The following is a 13,880-nucleotide window of genomic DNA, read 5'->3' on the forward strand; positions in this document are numbered from 1 at the left end:
AGTAGATGCAAGGGGACAAGACTGAGCAGAGGATTCATTGCTACAGTGAGAATCCAGACGAGACATGGAAATGACCTCCATTAATAAGGTAGTGGCAGCAAAGGTAGAGAGAAATGAAGGGATCTGAGGAGTCACTCAGGTAAAGCGACAGAACTAGATGAGGTACTAGGGGTGTTAGTGAAGGAACACTTGAGAATGTCTGCCTCAGTGTTATTCATGTGGATAATCCTCTCCTGTGGGACATCAGGTCCCTTTGTAGGCCACTGGCGATGGGCCTGCACTGTCAGGGTCAAGTCCTAGGCTATGGAGAAAAGCTTTTGAGAAGAGGACTGGCAAGATCAGACTCTGATTTGGTAATCAACAGTAAAAAGACAGTCAGAGAAGCCGGGAGACTGGAGGACATCCCTCAGACAGAATATGCAGAAGAAAGGTGAGCCACAGCCCTAGCCACTTTGGCTCAGTGGATAGAGCGTTGGCTTGCGGACTGAAGAGCCCCGAGTTCAATTCCAGCCAAGGGCACATGCTTGGGTTGTGGGCTCTATCCTCAGAAGGGAGTGTGCAGGAGGCAGCCGATCAATGATTTCCTCTCATCATTGATGTTTCTCTCTCTCCCCTTCTCCCTTCCTCTCTGAAATCAATAAAAAGAAAAAACATTAAAAAAAGAAAGGTGAGCCGAAGAAGGAAAGCTGGAAGATGACTAAGCACATTGAGAGGGAGGAGGAAGACCAGAGGGGAAGGTACCTGTCATGAAGACGATGGAAGCAATTTCTATTTGTAAAAGATAAACAGTATCAAGTCCTGAAGAAAACACCCAAAGAAAATGCAAAAGCAAGTTGTTTAACTCATGAGCAGAAACTGCTGATGATCTTCGGTAGGGCAGTTATGGAGAGGTAAGCTGGAGGCAGCATTAAGGTAACCCCTTCTCCAGAGTGATCAATCCAGGCTTATAGCAGTGAAGTTTTGTCACGGAAATCTTTCAAACCATCAAATACGAAAAATACTATTAAATGGCATTTTCTGGTGATAAATACAAATACAAACAAAATAGCTAGCACACATGCAAAAGCAAATTCCCTATTTGCCAAAGGTTACAAAAGTAAAGTAACTAATGCAAAATTAAGAACCAGCTTGTTAAAGACAAGTTCCCATTCCTACTATGGGATGTCCTAACCCACACATTCTGCTAAGAGACGGCCTAATAATCTACCATCTCTAAGTTTCAAGGTCAAACAATATATAACTGACTAAAAAAACTTCTAACCTTTCATGGTTTACAAGGATTTTCACATTAAATCAGAGATAACCTAGTTCACTGTAATGGGTTTGGCTCTGAACAAAACTAAAGAATCAACACCTATTTCCCACTGACCTACAGGAATCATATTTATAAAATACTAGAGGCCCGGTGCATGAAAATTTGTAAACTGGGAGGAGGGGGAGGTTCCTCAGCCAGGCCTGCCCCCTCTCACAGTCCGGGAGCCCTCAGGGGATGTCCTACTAATGGCTTAGGCCCACTCCCCGCTCCTGCTCTGTAGGAGGCAACCAGGCTGATCAGGGGAAGGCTCTGTCCCCATAACCCCGCTGCTGCTGCCACTGCTGGCCGCGGCAGCTGCCTGAGCCCCGGGCCTCGCAGCTGCCTGAGCCCACAGCTGCCTGAGCCCCTGGCTGCCTGAGCCCATGGCTACCATGAGCCCTGGGACTCACAGCCACCGGGGCTCATGGCTGCCGTGACCCCCGGGCCTCACAGCCACTGTGGCTTTGTCCGAATAGATGTCCAGATGTCCACCCTATTAAGCATATTATCCTTTTATTAGTATAGATGATTAAAAGCAGTGGCTTTTAAGCTGTTTATGACCATACCCCTAGAGACCGGCTAACCCACTGCAGCCCGTGGGTCCTGGAGGAGATACAGCTGCTCGTTTATCTCTGTCAGGGGCCCTCTAGTTTCTGATTGGCAAGTCTGGGTGGAACCTGAGAACTGGCAGTTCAAACAGGTTTCCATGTGATGCTAATCTACACTACAAAATTAGTATCTAAGAAAGATATTCCTTCAAAGAGAAAAGGGGTTCCACTACTAAGAGCAAAATTTTATAAACCTCCAGGCAGAAATTAAATAATTAAATGATGGACTCACTGAATCGAGATGAGAGGTGGAATAAGAACACAGAAACGTTAGAGAGAAATATCAAAAGCAAACATGAAGTGTGTTGTATCACTATAATATTCTTGGTGAAGCAGACAACTTTAGAAGTAGTCAGGTAAAATATTTTTTAAATCAACAATTTAGTTAACCTACAGAATCTCAGGGTTCCACAGTAGGTCCCCCCAAATTTCAAGGTAAGTATGCTAAAAATAGTACATTAAATCAGGACTAACATGAATTTCTAGATTATTCTCCTAATTCCACAATTACAACTTATTAGGGTTGTATAGGAAGAAAATAAATACCTATAATGGTTAAGATCTGAAAATTGCCAAATTAAACCAAAACAGAGGGAGTAAATCCTAATTGGGTGGAAGTAGGGGGAAAAATGTACATCAATTTCTTTGCATCTCAAAAAAGATTATACGGAATACCTTAAAAATCCAAAGCCATGGTGTCACTAATGACAATATTACAGATACTTTATAATCTTTCTACTGTGACTAAATCAACCATCTTCTCTTCCACTCCTGACAGAGATGCATTTTTGCCTAATCAAATATTGACTGTAGTTTATTAGAAATATCCTGTAACAGCTCAAATTGAGAAACTATTTTGATATGAATCACATAAATCTTTGGCTTGACAATTCATTAGAAGCGGTCATACACCTACCAAGATATATACAACCAAAGCCACCTTGGCCAATGGGTAATCCTAGTTTCCATTCCTTTTTTGCCAAGTCGGTGATTACCTCCCCAGCTGCAAATTGTTCTGCAAGATGTCTCTTTGCAGGGCCCTGTCTTCCAGCTTGAGCTGCTTTTACACGAGGCATTTTCACTAAAATATAAAACAAAGCAACACTGAGAATTATAATCCCAGAAATGTTCAAAACATTTCCCACTAAGGAAAGCTTCTGTGCAATACAGGTACTATTCAAATTCTTACTAACTCTAAAATTTAAAGGACATCTGTTCTAATTTATAATCCTCTTGGATTATCTCTTAATTTTGGAGAGAAAACAATAAATAAAATGAGCTATGCACCCTGGCCGGTTTGGCTCAGTGGATGGAGTGTCAGCCTGCAGACCAAAGATTCCAGGGTTCACTTCTAGTCAAGGGAACGGACCATGGTTGCAGACTCCTCCCCAGCCCTGGCCCTGCACAGGGCTCCTGCAGGAGGCAACCAATCAATGTATTTCTCTCACATCCATGTTTCTCTCTGTCTTTCCCTCTCCCTTCCACTCTCCCTAAAAACAATGGGAAAATATCCTCAGGTGAGGATTAACAACAACAACAACAAAAAAAAACCTATGCAATTACTTTCAAGAAAATATTTAGTTTAAAGTTCCAGTGATCTAATATCTATAACTAAAAATGCTATTTAACACACAAAAATAGGCTCTATGAAGTTGAGGGGAAAGGTGCATCCAATTAGTATGCATACTTTATCATAATGCAGTAAGTTTATAAAGGTCAATACCAATGTGGTAAGAGCACAGTACAGAGATTGAAAACACAAGACAATTAACACAAGGGGAAAGGGAACGATTTTTCTGTACTTAAAAAAAATAAAGATCAAAATGAAAGGTCACACCACACACTTAACAAAATTCAACCCAGGATAACCAACACTAAAACACAACTTAATAACATTACTGAACTTAATAGTAAAGGAAAATATTCTCTGAGCACCCAGGCCAAAAAAAAGGATATTTTATGTGAAAAATAAAATCAGATTGTCATCACTGACAGCAACACTTTATGCCAGGGGGAAAAAAGTAACGTATTTAAGACTTGAAGATAGAAAACATAAGCCAAAGATTTTATACTCAGTTAAATTTCAACTATAAAGACTTCAAAGTGTTATCAAAATGGAAAAAGGGAGTCAGAACTTACTAGAGAACAAGCATCACATATCCAAAATGACTAACGTAAGAACTGACAGTGAGCAGTAAATAGATATTTACTTGTAGAACCAACAAAGGCAATAAAGGAAAGAATAGAATACATAATGGCTATATGTCTGACAATTCAGATATAGTACAACTATGAAAAATCAAGAGAACATATGCAAAAAAGTAATTATCCAGTAATCATATTGTGGTGATACTTGCTTTTGTTAACTAAGGCTATTGTATGCACAAATGTGGAATAATGCAAATGAGTAATTATGTGATATTTGAATTCTATCATCCCTTTGGATCCTTAAAAATCAGGATTCAAAAATGGAAGGAAGAATACAGATGAAAGACCAAAAAGTAAGGTTGAAATGCTGTGTATCTGGAAATATTCTTAATTCAGAAGGTATCTTATCTTTTACAAAAACCATACACACCCCTTTGTATTTCCTAACCCCATTCACAAAAAAGCTTGGAAACAAACCCAGTAGCAATGAGCATCCCTGGTACATAAATTGTATTCTTGGAATACCAATTCTTATTAAAAGAAACCAGACTGAAGAAAGGACTGACTCCAGGTCTGAAGCTATACATGCACAAGATAGACTTGGAACACCTGTAGTTTCTAGACGTCAAGGAAGCTATCAAAAACTACTAGCGCTACGTCAAATACGTCTAAGGAGTCAGCTTGAAAGATGTTCCCACTGACCAAAGATGGGCCAATCTGCATCAGTAAAGATAATACCACAATGGCTGCAGACATATAAAATGGGTAAATCCAGGAGTTTATAACAGTAAGAAACCCTAAGCGGTCACCTCTAAAGGATAATAGAAAACCACTCAATTTTGAAAAGTGATAAATATAAATTGTACCACTGGGTAACCCACAGAAGATGAGAAATTTCTTTTTACAGAAAAATTTCCGCTAATAAATGACCAAGAATGGTTTAAGTTAACACCATTCCTCCCTCCTAATGAATTAATGGATCTACACATTGAGCCTTGACAGCTACAAGCATCAAAATATAACAGATATCCAGAGGCCGGGAATGTGGGTGAAAGGTCACGGTCGTCGCCGGAGGCTTGGGGCAAAGGTCACCCTGGGCTTCACCCTTGATTTCTCTGGGAAAAGCCATCAAACCCAACTCGTTTCTGCTTTAAGGATTCAAGATTCATTTTACTCTCAAATGCCGGACCTAAAGCGAAAGGATGTTCTGTGCCCCTCGGCCATGTAAATGAGCAGCGGCATTTCATCACAGCTTTGTGAAAAAAGAATTATACCAGAGCTTGTTTCAAAAAACTGTGGTACATCTATACAATGGAATACTATGCAGCTATAAAAAAGAAAAAAACTCTTAACATTTGCAACAGCATGGATGGACCCGGAGAGCATTATGCTAAGTCAAATAAGCCAGTCAGAGAAAGGGTCAGAAATAGAACATCGAAGCTGTCAGTGCTGCTGTATGAACAAGAATGTGGTCTGGATTGATTGAAAATATTGAGAAACTGGCTGGGGTTTCTGAGTTTGTTTCAAGGGTTTACCAGAATCATAAATAATGTGAAGGCCATTGCCTCGCCCGCGCAGTATGTTTTAGGAGAACCAAGATGGCGGCATAGGTTAACGCCGGAGTTTGCTGCCTTGAACAACCACTTCAAAAGTGAAACTAAAAGACGGAACGACATCACCCAGAACCACAGGAACGCTGGCTGAGTGGAAGTCCTACAACTAGGAGGAAAGAGAAACGCATACGGACACTCAGAGGAGGTGCAGTGCTGAAGTCAAATTCTGAGGTGCGAGTGCGCGGAGCTGGCTGGCGGCGGAGGGCGTGGCTGGCGTCTTCAATCGGGAGGGAGTCGCAGACTCTGAGCTCCAGATACGGGCGAGTCTTTAGGGACTCAGACTCAAACGGGAGAAGCGGGACTGTCTGGCTTCGGTCAGAGCGAGTGCAGCTTTCTCTCCGAGGTTTGCAGCGGTTGCTGGGACTCAGAGAGGCAGAGCCCCTGGGGACAGGACTGAGAGCAGCCATAACTGCTCTCTCCGGCCCACCCTGTTGATCCTGTGAGACCCGCCCTGCCCAAGCCCTGCACAGAGGCATTTGCCGGATAGCCTCAGGCAAAGGCTAGATTAGCACCTCCCTAGAGGACAGAAGTTCTCTCACTGCAGACACAGCTGATTCTCACAGCCACTTGGCCTGGAGGTCAAACCCTCCCTGGTATTAGCTACAACAATCAAGGCTTAACTACAAGACTGTGCACAAAGACCACTAGGGGGTGCACCAAGAAAGCATAACAAAATGCGGAGACAAAGAAACAGGACAAAATTGTCAATGGAAGATACAAAGTTCAGAACCACACTTTTAAGGTCTCTCAAGAACTGTTTAGAAGCCGCCGATAAACTTAATGAGATCTACAAGAAAACTAATGAGACCCTCGATGTTATGATGGGGAACCAACTAGAAATTAAGCATACACGGACTGAAATAACGAATATTATACAGACTCCCGACAGCAGACCAGAGGAGCACAAGAATCAAGTCAATGATTTGAAATGCGAGGAAGCAAAAAACACGCAACCGGAGGGGCGGAATGAAAAAAGAATCCAAAAATGCGAGGATAGTGTAAGGAGCCTCTGGGACAGCTTCAAGCGTACCAACATCCGAATTATAGGGGTGTCACAAGATGAGAGAGAGCAAGATACTGAAAACCTATTTGAAGAAATAATGACAGAAAACTTCCCCCACCTGGTGAAAGAAATGGACTTACAGGTCCAAGAAGCGCGGAGAACCCCAAACAAAAGGAATCCAAAGAGGACCACACCAAGACACATCATAATTAAAATGCCAAGAGCAAAAGACAAAGAGAGAATCTTAAAAACAGCAAGAGAAAGAAACTCAGTTACCTACAAGGGAATACCCATACGACTGTCAGCTGATTTCTCAACAGAAACTTTGCAGGCCAGAAGGGAGTGGCAAGAAATATTCAAAGTGATGAATACCAAGAACCTACAACCAAGATTACTTTATCCAGCAAAGCTATCATTCAGAATTGAAGGTCAGATAAAGAGCTTCACAGATAAGGAAAAGCTAAAGGAGTTCATCACCACCAAACCAGGATTATATGAAATGCTGAAAGGTATCCTTTAAGAAGAGGAAGAGGAAGAAAAAGGTAAAGATACAAATTATGAACAACAAATATGCATCTATCAACAAGTGAATCTAAGAATCAAGTGAATAAATAATCTGATGAACAGAATGAACTGGTGATTATAATTAAAAATAAATAAAAAATAAACCCTGAATCTGATCAAGCCTACCAATTCTCAAGCTATGAAGAGAACAGAATAACATGATAAACTGTAACACAGAAAAGCAATCTGCACAACCCTAACTGTGGAAATCTTACAATACACAGAATCCCATTTCTTCACTAAAGGAAAAAGAGAAGAGATGCAGAAAAAAAAAAAACAGAAAAAAAAAAACCCTACATTTTAAAAGGCTTAAAAATAACATGCAAAACAAAATTAAATCAGGCAAATCTAAGCTACAGTGTTTAGGGATACACATTTGAGTGATAAGACTATAAAGAAAAGGAAACGACTACCATAAAAGATAGAAGTTACACTGGAAAAGCATAAGAAAGTTGTGAGTAGGATGAGGGACATAGCTGGCAAAGTTCTATTTCTTGATGTGGGTGGTAATTATAAAAGTACCTTATAATTCATTAAGCCTATATTTGTTTGATAAGGTTTTCTGTATTGGTAGTTTATGGCTATAACATTAAAAAATTACTGTTCTTATAATTAACAATCATCAAGGGATCAAAACTAGAAATCTTTTCATATTCCATGAGCTTGTCCAATCACACAAACAAAAAAAGGAAGAAAGAAAAGACCCTCCCACGCCCACACCACCCCCAAGTAAAAGCTGTAATTCATTTCCTGTGAACTACGGGTAGCATTTTGCTTTCATTATATTTTTAAAATTACCCCTCTGTATTGCAAATATCCTTCCCAAATTAATTGTCTTTCGATATTGCTAATTTTGAGCTTTTGGATTATACATCATCCTTAGACCTCACCCAGTCAAATTACTTTTTTCAAGTATCTCCCATGTTTTCTTTTAGTTGTCTTATAGTTTCATATTTTGCTGGTAAAATTCTGATCTGTCTACACTTACAAGGGTTTAAGATAGTGGTTCTCAACCTGTGGGTCGCGACCCCTTTGGGAGTCGAACGACCCTTTCACAGGGGTCTCCTAAGACCATCGGAAAACACATATATAATTACATATTGTTTTTGTGATTAATCACTATGCTTTAATTATGTTCAATTTGTAACAACGAAAATACATCCTGCATATCAGATATTTACATCATGATTCATAACAGTAGCAACATTACAGTTATGAAGTAGCAACGAAAATAATTTTATGATTGGGGGTCACCACAACATGAGGAACTGCATTAAAGGGTCGCGGCATTAGGAAGGTTGAGAACCACTGCTTTAAGATATAAAGTAGGATTCCACCTTTTTCCAGATTATCCAGCCACCCGCCCCCTTCAAGAGACCCACAGTGTTCAAGACCTTATACCAGTGCAAGTAAACTAAGTACAAAGTTCATATGAAGTTGTTCAATGTAGGTCCTAAATTACCAGCTTCTCTGCAAACAAAAAAGAAGAAAAATATATTTATTAATGAGTATTTGAAACTAACTTGCTGCCTTGGTGAAAACCTCCCTGACAATTCGGTCCATTCCACATGAATGTGAAGAAGTCACTGAGGTATTTCCCAGCGCAGCAAGCTGAGCAGAGGCAGCCACATACTGTGGGTAACTCATAGGTGCAGACAGGTAGCCAGGAGGCCAGGAACCTTTAAACCAAATGGCAGCTCTCAACAGCATCGGAACAGGATTCAACAAGCTTCACTTTTTTCTTTTCTTTTTATTTTTTTACTTTTTACTTTTATTGTTAAAATTCTTTTTTGCTATTGTTTTCTTTTTTTCCCTTCTTTTTTGTTAATATTTTGTATTTCTCTTCCCTTTCTAATCCTATTTCCTTTCTTTTTTCTGTTTTTATACTTTTTTTCTTGGTTTTCTTTTCCTAATCTTTTTTCTTCTTCTTTCCTTTCATATCTTTTTCTTCTTTTCTTCTTTTTTCTTTTGTCTTTTATTATTTCTTTCTTTCTTTTCCTTATTCTTTTGGTTGTTGTTGGTGGTGGTGATCATTTTTTGTTTTGTTTTTCGTTTTACTTTGTCTTGTTTTGTTCTGTCGGCACCTGTACAACAACTTATTCGACGTGGTCAAAGTTGAGCCTCACGGTCAGCCACCCTGAGGGTCAATCCGACACATGAACAGGCCAACAGCAATCAAGACCCAATTACAACAGGAGGGTCCGCATAACCCACACAAGGGACATTCCTAGAGCATCCGGCTCTGGAGATCAAGAAGACTGCAGCACTGGGCCCACAGGGCACCTACTACATAAGGCCACCAAACAAAGAATAGGAATCATAGCAGAGCTATCTAATACATAGAAGCAAACAGAAAGAGGCACCCAAAATAGGGAAACAAAGAAACAGGCCCCAAATGAAACTCAGGAGGAATCGCCAGAAAAAGGGCTAAATGAAATGGAGGCAAGCAATTTATCAGATAACGAGTTCAAAGTCATGGTTTGGAAGTGAGTAAGAATTACAAGAAACTTAGGAACACAACAGCATGAACAAGGAAATAGAAACCATGACTAAGAATATTGAAGAATACCATAACATCTATAATAATAAAAACATAATATGCTAATTAGACCAAATGTCCTTCCAGACAACCTTCTGGACGAAGCCAGGGCTGCGAGGGAAGCCTGGGTCCCAGGTGCCAGAGGGAAGCCGGTACTGGCAGCTGGGGGAAGGAAGGCCTACTCTTGCACGAATTTTGTGCACCAGGCCTCTAGTCAAGAATATACTGGAAGGAATTAAAAGTAGACTGGATGAAGCAGAGTTTCAAATCAGTGATTTAGAAGACAAGAGGGGGAAAAAAACAATTAGAACAGCAAAAACACTTGAAAATAATGAGGATACCTTAAGGAAACTTTGGGACAACATGACACATAACAACATCTGCATCATAGGGAACCAGAAAGAAGAAAGTGAGCAAGAAATGAAGAACCTGTTTTAAAAAATAATGACAAAACTTTCCTAACCTGGTGAAGTTGAAAAAGTCACACAAGTTCAGGAAGCACCGAGAGTCCCAATCAAGATGAACCCAAAGAGACCCAAACTAAGACACTTCATAATTAAAACGGCAAACATTACAGACAAAGAAAGGCAGCAACAGAGAGACAGAACGTTATCCACAGGGACTTCCCATGAGACTGTCAGCTGATTTCTGAACAGAAACACTTCAGGCCAGAAGGGACTGGCATGAAGTATTCAAAGTAATGAAAAGCAAGGACCTGAATCCAGGACTACTCTATCCAGCAAGGCTATCATTTAAAATTGAAGGCAAAATAATGAGCTTCCCAGACCAAAAAAAAACAAAACAAAAATACTCAAGTACATTACCACCAAAACAGCACTGCAAGGAATGTTAAAGGGAAGTCCCTTTCTCACTGTGCCTTGCAAGTGTCCCTCCCTCATCCTCTAGTGACAAAACCTAACACTGCTGGAAAAGAAAAAAAAAAGTTTATAGTATCTAACGCAAGTATCCCAAACAGAGCAAAGAAAGGTGAATTTGCAGTTGAGAGGCAATAAACTGAAAGTGTGCACAAGACTGGTAAATTTTACACATGTATATACACCTGAGCAACAACTACCTGGGATCAGGACTCCGAGAACATTTTCATCACACCAGCCCCTCCAGCCCCTCTCCTGCCAACACCCATTCATTCCTCTTCTTTCAGGTGATTGGCGAGGCCACTCAAGTTGTGTCACTGACTTTGGACAACACTACTCTGCCAGCTTTGTCTGAGATCTGCGTCTCAGACCTGATGTCCCTTTGCAGTAGCCTCTCATGCCCCTCTCTGACCTTCATTGTATTTGGCAGCCCCTCTTATTTTCTGTTTCTGGTTCAGGGTGACAGAAGTCTCCTAGTTTTCGAGAACAGGAAATCTGTGTTTCTCAATCTACTTATCCCTTTTCAGGTGATTTGTGAAAAGAAGAAAGTAGAATTATTTAAAACCAGAAATTCCTGCTCAAAAACTATGATATATAACAGAACCATAGCATTTGCTTCAGTAAGTCAGTGAATTCCCTAAAGAGCTTAAAATATTAATTTGAGCCATAACTGGTTTGGCTCAGTGGATAGAGCGTTGGCCTGTGGACTGAAAGGTCCCAGGTTCGATTCCGGTCAAGGGCATGTACCTTGGTTGTGGGCACATCCCCAGTAGGGGGTGTGCAGGAGGCAGCTGATCGATGTTTCTCTCTCATCGATGTTTCTAGCTCTCTATCCCTCTCCCTTCCTCTCTGTAAAAAATCAATAAAATATATTTTTTAAAAAATATTAATTTGAATTAAACAACTGCATTAGTACATAATAGGCTCCTTCTAATAATGACCCAATGACCTGCTTTAAGATTTCTATTAAACAATACATCGGAGAGCACAAACCTCAACCAAATTAAATCTTTCCGCGTAATTTCTGCCCACTTGGAGCAAAGAAAATCCACTATTATGATAGCCAATTCAACAGAGATGTTGCAAAGAAAAAGTTTACCATCACATATAATCCACTACATAATCCAACCACCTCTTTTCCCACTGAAATGAAATTCAAATGCAAGTGAAAAGCACATCCAAATGCAAATCAATACCGCCCTTTGCTGGAACCACTCACTGGTATAGTCCATATTAGCATATTCACCAAAATCTAATTGTAAACAGAGTAATTATGGTGGTAAAGTTATTAAATACACAAAGCAAGCTTGGAACTATACATATTCAAATAGAAATTCAGTGGCAGATCAACTTTTATATCCGAAACAATACCCTAATTAATAGTCAGCTCTGATAATAAAATGGTTCTTTTTCAGATAACATTTCCAAAAATATTCTGCTATGAATATTAAAATAAAGTTTTGTGAAGAGATTTTTAAAATATTCCATAGCTATATTTATCACAATACGGTACTGTATTTAGACAACTGGCATTTTTCAAGTCCTGGATTCAAATTTGAAACAATTTCTTTTTTAATCTCTGCTGAAGATAAATGTTTGAATGATTCAAACAATTCTACTGACACTTAATGAGCTCTATGAATTCCTCACAACCAAACTGGAAGATGGCAATGCCGTATAAAGCTTATTACACACTGGATGCCTAGTCATGCATTTTCCCTAGGATAGGTATGCACATAAGTTCCTCTGAGTGGGTCATAGATTTTCACGAAGTTTTCTTGAAAGTCATAGCTCCTCTGATGCCTTTAAACTATGTAGCCACACTGACTCAAGGATACTTTTGCACCATTGGACTATTCACCATTCCGTTAACATGGTACCAACATAGTCTTATCTCCACTCTTCAGAGTATAAAGCTAATTCTTGCCCTCCAACGTCTACATTTACTGAAATCTTTTCCGCACGCAAATATCTCTCTTTCTCAGTCAGATAGGACCTCTGGTTTCAGCAGTGTTCTTACTTCTTATTGCATTTGATAAATGTTCCCTGTAAATTTATAAGCTCCCTGAAAAGAGAACTATCTTACAATACATTGCACTTGGTAGAAATTCAAAAACTGTGTAAAAATAAACAGCAAAAAGTTACTTTTTTTTTCTTTGAGTACCTGAAGTGTAACTTTGGATGCAGCCACTCCTTTTAACCACTAAACAGAGAGTTACAGAATAAACTTACGAGCTTTTCTTTTATTCTTTTAACTTTACACAAGCTACGTTCCCCCCACCCCACCAAAAAAAAAACAACCAAAAACAAAAAACAAGTCTTCAGTGCCAAGTAGAAACAATTGATATTAGTGACAGATGGTCCAGGAAACATGCTAATCATTTTTACTCTAGATTTCCTCAGCTCTATCTTTATGGCAATGTAGTTCACCAGGAAACTAAACATTTAAACTCTTTTATTCCAAAAGCATTTATAAAACACCTCTGAAATATGTGCCAAAACTGTGTGAGGGGCTGGAAATACAAACATGAATGAAATGCAACATTTGGACTCAGGAAGCTGCACTAGCTTCATACAGAAACGCCATCACACAGTTATGATTTCATACTACACTGTCAACCTCACACAAGGATCGATAAAAAGCCCTTCAGGTAAAGGATGTTTCCGAGTCCTTGATAAAACTATTTGTTAAAGACAGTGAGCAGTTGCAGACATCTACAACATCAAACTCTGTTAGTTTCATGGTGGGGAAAATGTGCCTCTTCCAGTGATGTAAATTTTTAAGGCATTAAGAGCTATGAAACTCCTGTTTTCTCTTTTTCAATCAGTGCCACAAAGTGCAGAGCAAACGAATAACTCTCTTACATGCCTACCCATCATCTGCGGCAGTGCTTCTCGGCCATGGCTGTCCATCATAATCCCCAGCGGAACGTGAAATAAGGCCCTACTCCCCAAGGGCCCCGTGTCTGGATGCTTCAGTGCTGCACAGGGGCTGAGGCACAGACTGGACCACTGATCTAGGTTCTGGTGCATCTGCCTTTCTTCATTAAGTCCTTCACTCCAAAATAACGGCTCTATTACCTACAACTCTACTGGATTAGATAATTTTAATAAAAGCCACCTCCAGTTCATTTTAGAAGTTGGGAAAATATATAAATTAGTGAATGAGTGACACAAGAGAAGTTAAAAAAAAAAAAATTGCCCTTTTCTCATCCTACTGCAGCCCAAGCCCAAAT

At 39.8% G+C, this 13,880-nt stretch overlaps 1 protein-coding gene across 2 annotated transcripts in view; it reads right to left on the reverse strand.

Moving 5' to 3' along the window:
- Positions 1-11,195, reverse strand: part of VRK1 (VRK serine/threonine kinase 1) — a 47,272-nt gene extending 36,077 nt beyond the window's left edge. For both annotated transcript variants that reach the window (XM_036317478.1, XM_036317487.1), the window contains exons 1-2: positions 11,057-11,195; positions 2,819-2,983 (exon numbers count right to left, since the gene is read on the reverse strand). In XM_036317478.1, the coding sequence (XP_036173371.1) occupies positions 2,819-2,978 (160 nt within the window). In that variant the 5' untranslated portion in view covers positions 2,979-2,983; positions 11,057-11,195. The remainder of the gene's footprint in view (positions 1-2,818; positions 2,984-11,056) is intronic.
- Between the last annotated feature and the right edge of the window lie 2,685 nt (positions 11,196-13,880).

Source organism: Myotis myotis, unplaced genomic scaffold (assembly GCF_014108235.1).
Source record: "Myotis myotis isolate mMyoMyo1 unplaced genomic scaffold, mMyoMyo1.p scaffold_m19_p_1, whole genome shotgun sequence".
Lineage (NCBI taxonomy): Eukaryota > Metazoa > Chordata > Mammalia > Chiroptera > Vespertilionidae > Myotis > Myotis myotis.